The following is a 5,793-nucleotide window of genomic DNA, read 5'->3' as shown; positions in this document are numbered from 1 at the left end:
GGCAGGAGGCAGGCGGGAATCGAACTCATACGGAAGTGGCTTCAGATTCTCAGTGCTGTGCTTTAACCCGCTGCGCCACCAGGGAGGGCCGAAAGGCTTTTTTTAATATATTAAAGTTCTACCATTGTATTATAGATACAAGAGAAAAAACAGTAATTTAATGAACCCTCTCTTACCTCCAGAATAGCTCGAATCATGCTAGCAGTAACTTCGTCTCCTTCATGTCTTCTTAGACAGCTGCGAACAGGTTTTAGAGATCCCTGAAGTAGAGCTATGCCTTTTGATTTCTCAGAGTTCTTACAAACTAAGATGCTCTCACCTGTAAACAAAAACAAACATCATCATAAAAAATCCCAACACATTTCCAAGAGAATTTAAATTATCATATTTTTATCTATAAAGAGATAATAGTGACAGTGGTGGTTATGGTCATAGAATTATCAATAACATTTTTATTTTCTGAACAATGGGTTGAAGGAGATTAGTGAGATATTCTAATTAATCTAGTCATCAATAAATTAGTTGATTCTAGTTATTTGTAGTAGATCTATAAAATAACCATAAACACTGAGTTAGGGAACAATGAACCATTGATGAAAGGGAAACAGATGGCTAACTTCATGAAAACTTCTAGTCACAACATTTTCATTAATCAGTCAATACGAAAATCTTTTTTTATACGTGTTTCTAATAAGTCACCTTATTTAATATACACTGATTTACCAACATTGAACTCAAAGACAGAGATATTATATTTCATGGCTGATCAAAACTTATCTAGTATATGTACTTTTTCAGTAGGGCACATTATTTTTGAACTTTTTTGAAAAAAAGATTTATTTATTTATTTATACAGAACTGGGGTAGGCCAGAGGCTCGGGGCGGTGAGAGGCTTCACAAGAGATAGAGTGGGGAGCAGTGGGCGGGTCAGGAGAGGTCTGCCATGCCATGTGGTCACCTCCGAGGCAGGCGGGAATCGAACTCATGCCGAAGTGGCCAGGGAGGGCCCATTTATGAACATTTTAAATAGCATTTCAGCACTATGCATGAGGGTCATTTTAAAAAGTGAATCGCCAAAAAAAGTGAAAAATATGGCTAAATCACTAAATCATCTATGAAAAGGATGCCTGTCTACAGTATGAGGGCTGAAACAATAAGGTACAGTGGTGCCACCTTGTTCAGTATAAGCAGGGAGCACGAGCTTCCCAAGACTCAATTGTTTAAAAAATATTTTTTTTACATTTTACATTACTTCATTTTTAAAGAATGGTTTACTTTCTCTTCTCAGATGTAGTTTAGTCACAGGAGGTTAGAAATAACACCTTACTGTCTTCATATTTATTTCATATAAGCCTCTTCTCCATTCCTTTTGATAAAACTTTTGTTTGGACTATTGGTCATATTTTTACTTCTTGAGACACAATAGGAAAAATAAAACGTTATTTCCAGAGTCAATACCATTTAAGATAGAGTATATGAAAGGTAGTATTTAAAGTTCCTATTTCCAAAGTGTGAGTGCTTCCCAACTGCCAGCAACTCAATTTGAACCAAGACCAGTACCTAAGCAGAACTAATACCCATGAAAATACTCCTTTCATTAGCACTAAACATTGGATATACTAGAAATTAAAAATGAACTTGTAACTATTGTGATAAATCATCCTAATTAGTAAAATATTGTATAATTATGTATATATAATATACATCATATATAATTTTAGTATATATAAGAAAATCTTAATTCTACAAAAATAGGAAACCAATAATTGACAATGTGAAAATTAAAAGTTATATTCATACTAAATAAATCTAAAAGGGTGACATTAGAACACTGGGTAACAAGAAATATAGCATGATGAGAAATGGGTTACTAGAAATAGTTAAATTTTAAGTACAATGATGTTGTCCTTAGCAATGACAGCATGATTAAATTCAAACTCACCTAGTGTGTCTACTCCTTTCCTGCCAGCACGACCAACCATCTGCTTATATGTAAGAATATCAAGAGGTTGACCATTGAAAATAGGAGTCCGAATAATTACACGACGTGCAGGTAAGTTCACCCCAGATGAAAGAGTGGAAGTTGCTGCCAAGACTCGAATCTGACCTTGACGGAAGGCTCCTTCAATGATATCCCTTTCCTCAAAAGTAAGGCCTAAAAAAAAGGGGAAGATTCAATAATATGTATTTATCAACATTTAATAAAAATATTATGCTTGGTCAATTAAAAATGGATCTCAGAATCTGCTATAAATTTACTCAATTCAGTAACTATCATAATCCTTTATTCAGTAGCTAACATAATGCTGCCTATGTCATGACAGAAATACATATGAGGGAATTTTGACAACCTATTTGATATTTAAACACTCCTACCACTCGCAAAATACAATATAGTAATTTCTAAAATTAATCTGATTTTTATATATTGGTGAGAATATTTCAATACCTCTTGAGATAAAATTAGACACTCAGAGTGGCATAAAATTAGGAAAGTATCACTCCACCCTAAATTTTAAATTAACAAAGTATAGAAAGGAAAGTTTACTATGTTTCCCCAAAAGTATCAAATGCATTATATCTAATATATATTATACAGATAAATAAACCTAAACACATTTGTCTTTTATTTAATCTTAATCACACAGTTTCTTGAAATGTAAGAATATTAAGTGTGGACTACAAGAAGTTAAATGCACTGAAATATCATATAAGTTATTAAGATTTCTGAAGGCTTCTTATGACAGATTATCAATATGGATACCTGCATGATGAAATGCTACTCCCCACGGTATAGTTTTTTGTAAAACAGAATCCAGTCCTGAAGGCAAATGTTTTAATTGATCTATTACTTCTGAGAGACCCTTTTGTTCCATAATCACTGGCGGAAGTTCAGATGATCTTATCGGTCCTGTTTTACACACAAACAAAATGATTAACACTGTTTACCTGTGGCTAGACTCCTTTCAAGTGCTGCCTATGTCATGACAGAAATAAATAATACAGCAACAATTCAGAAGTTATTACACACAATAATCACCTACATGTCCTTTAAAACTACTGATGCTGGCTCTAACCACTGCAGAGTGTGATGCAGTAGGGTGCAATCTGGACATCAGGGATTTTAAATTTCCTCAGGAAATTCTAATGTGCACCAAAATTTAGTAAACAATGTATGGGGATGTGACCAAGTACACAGGAGGGGATCAAAAGAAACAGCTGAAAGACTGGGAGGATTATGGACACTACTCACTCAAGAGTACCTGTAATATCCAGACTCTTAAACCCAAAAGTCAGCTAATAAATAAACATCAGAAGTCTTGCTCAAAGTATGAGCCTCTTCAATTAGCAGTATCAGAATCACATAAGAACTTAGATCTCTGACAAATATTTTAGATTCCTTGGGACTAATGTGGTAATTAATCACCCCTTACCTGTTTCTTTCTATCTCTGTAACCATCTCCCCAAATAATAACTTTCTTAAAAATAGATACTATTTTCTTAAATAATTTCCCAAATTTTTAAATTCTGACTAGTGAAACTTAAAATATTGGAGTTTTCTGGTGCTTTGGTAAGAGGCATGGTGTGGTGATATACACCTAGAGATGTGAACCTATACCCTAAGTAATTATATAAATTGCTGTAGACCAATGATATCTCAGTAAAAAAATAGTATAATTAAAAATATATATATTGTTGAGATATTGTATATTTAAAAAAAAATTTTAAAGTAAGCATTCCTTCAAATTTTGAGAACCCACAGAGGGTTGCCAATGTTTTATTATATTATGGACAACTACTAATTTTAAATTATCATTTACTGATATCTTTAGGTCAAAAGAAAAGTTACTTTGACATTAAAAATTAGTTGCTGCCCCTCCCTGGTGGCGCAATGGGTTAAATCACAGCACTAAGAAGCTAAAGCTACTTCAGCATGAATTTAATACCCGCCCGGGAGGTGATCCACATGGCAGCGGACCTCTCCTAACCTGCCCGCTGCTCCCCTCAGCAGTGTACTTTGTTGATCTGCCTGTTCTGCTCCCCACTGCCTCTGGTGAATCCTCTCACCATCCCTGCACCTCTGGCCTGCACCCCAGTTCTGTATGCAAAAATAAACAAATCTTTAAAAAAAAATTAGTTGGGATAATTTCAAAATTGAAACTTCAGCCTTAGAAAAATGTGCTGCCTTGACTATTTTTCTGGTGAAAATTTCATCAAAGCCTAGAATTTGAGAACCACTGGTATAAATCAAAGTAAACAGAACTTGAAACAAAGAAAATAATCACAATGATTCTGGTTAATGGTTAACCACTAACATAAATTCTCAAAGCATAACATAAGAAACATAAGTTAATAATACAGAAATTATCGATTAAGAGATTTAGAAGAGCTATTATAACCTTGGAACAGAGTCTATCCAACATAAACTTTAGGTAAAGTTTTTTTGTTGAAGCTAGACTTAAATAACCTATCACCTATAATCATGATGCCACACACATAATGAAGTAACAGAACATCCCAATGTTCTCTAATAGAACTGGTCTCTATCCTCTCTACATTTGTCTTGGGCCCCAAGGAACCACATGCTAGTAAAAGTGATAAAGGAACAATGCTCATCCTAGAGTTAGTAAATAATATATACAAGTGTTTGTAGACATCCTATAGATCATCATTCAGCAATAAAAGGGAACAGACTGAAAAATATAACAAACTGGGTGAGTCTTAAAAAGATGTAGAATAAGAAGGCAGAATAAAAAGCACCTATGTACTACATGACTTGATTTACATGAAATTCTTGAACAGTCACAACTAATCTAGCATGTCAGGAAGTAGATAAGTGGTTGCTGAAATGGGGAGAAGAGAAGGACACGGACAAAAGAGCAGAAGAGAAAATTTTAGAGTGGTGATCTGTATGTTGATTATACTGGAGATTAGTCAGGTGTATACATTTGTTTAAATGTATTAAATTACACCTAAAATGTTACTTTATTGTATATAAATTATATCTAAACAAAGTTGATTGTAAATGTATTTGTATAAAAGATGTGAAGGACCTGTACAAAGAAAATTATAAACACTACTGAAAGAAATAGAAGACACAAAGAAATGGAAAAATATCCCCTGTTCAAGGATTAGAGGAATTAACATTATTACAATGGCCATTCTACCAAAAGTAATTTACAGATTCAATGTAAAAATATCAATGACATTCTTCAAAGAAAATATAAAAATATCAATGACATATTTCAAAGACATAGAACAAATACTGATGGAATTCATATGGAACCACAGAAAACCAATAGCCAAAGCTTTACTGATGAAAACAAAGGAAAAGAGGTATTGCACTTCCAAACTTCAATCTATACTACAGTGTGGTATACTGGAACAAAACAGACATACCAACCAATGGAACCAAATAGAAAGCCCAGAAATAAACCCACATCTTTATGAACAGTTAATCTTTGACAAAGGAGCAAAGAATAAGCAATGGAACAAGGACAGTTTAACAAATGGTGCTGGGAAAACTGGACTAACAAACAAAAAAACTGAAACTAGACCATTGCCTCATACTGTGCATGAAAATCAACTCAAAATGGATAAGAGATTTGGGCATAAGACCTGAAACCATAAAATATATATAAGAAAATATAGGTAAAACACAAGACATATATCTCAACAACATCTTTAAAGACTCATCTTTTTTTTTTTTTTTTAAAGATTTATTTATTCGTACAGAACTGGGGTACAGGCCAGAGATGCGGAGGGTGAGAGGATTCACGAGAGACAGAGAGG

At 33.7% G+C, this 5,793-nt stretch overlaps 1 protein-coding gene across 1 annotated transcript in view; it reads right to left on the bottom strand.

Moving 5' to 3' along the window:
* The window catches only part of POLQ (polymerase (DNA directed), theta), a 69,775-nt gene that overhangs the window by 53,294 nt on the left and 10,688 nt on the right, over positions 1–5,793 (bottom strand). Inside the window, 3 exon segments of the mRNA XM_004675174.1 lie at positions 177–319; positions 1,943–2,155; positions 2,765–2,911. Of these exon segments, the coding sequence (XP_004675231.1) occupies positions 177–319; positions 1,943–2,155; positions 2,765–2,911 (503 nt within the window).

Source organism: Condylura cristata, unplaced genomic scaffold, assembly GCF_000260355.1.
Source record: "Condylura cristata isolate star-nosed mole 26May11 unplaced genomic scaffold, ConCri1.0 scaffold00003, whole genome shotgun sequence".
Classification (NCBI taxonomy): Eukaryota; Metazoa; Chordata; class Mammalia; order Eulipotyphla; family Talpidae; genus Condylura; species Condylura cristata.
This window is presented reverse-complemented; position numbering and strand designations above follow the sequence as displayed.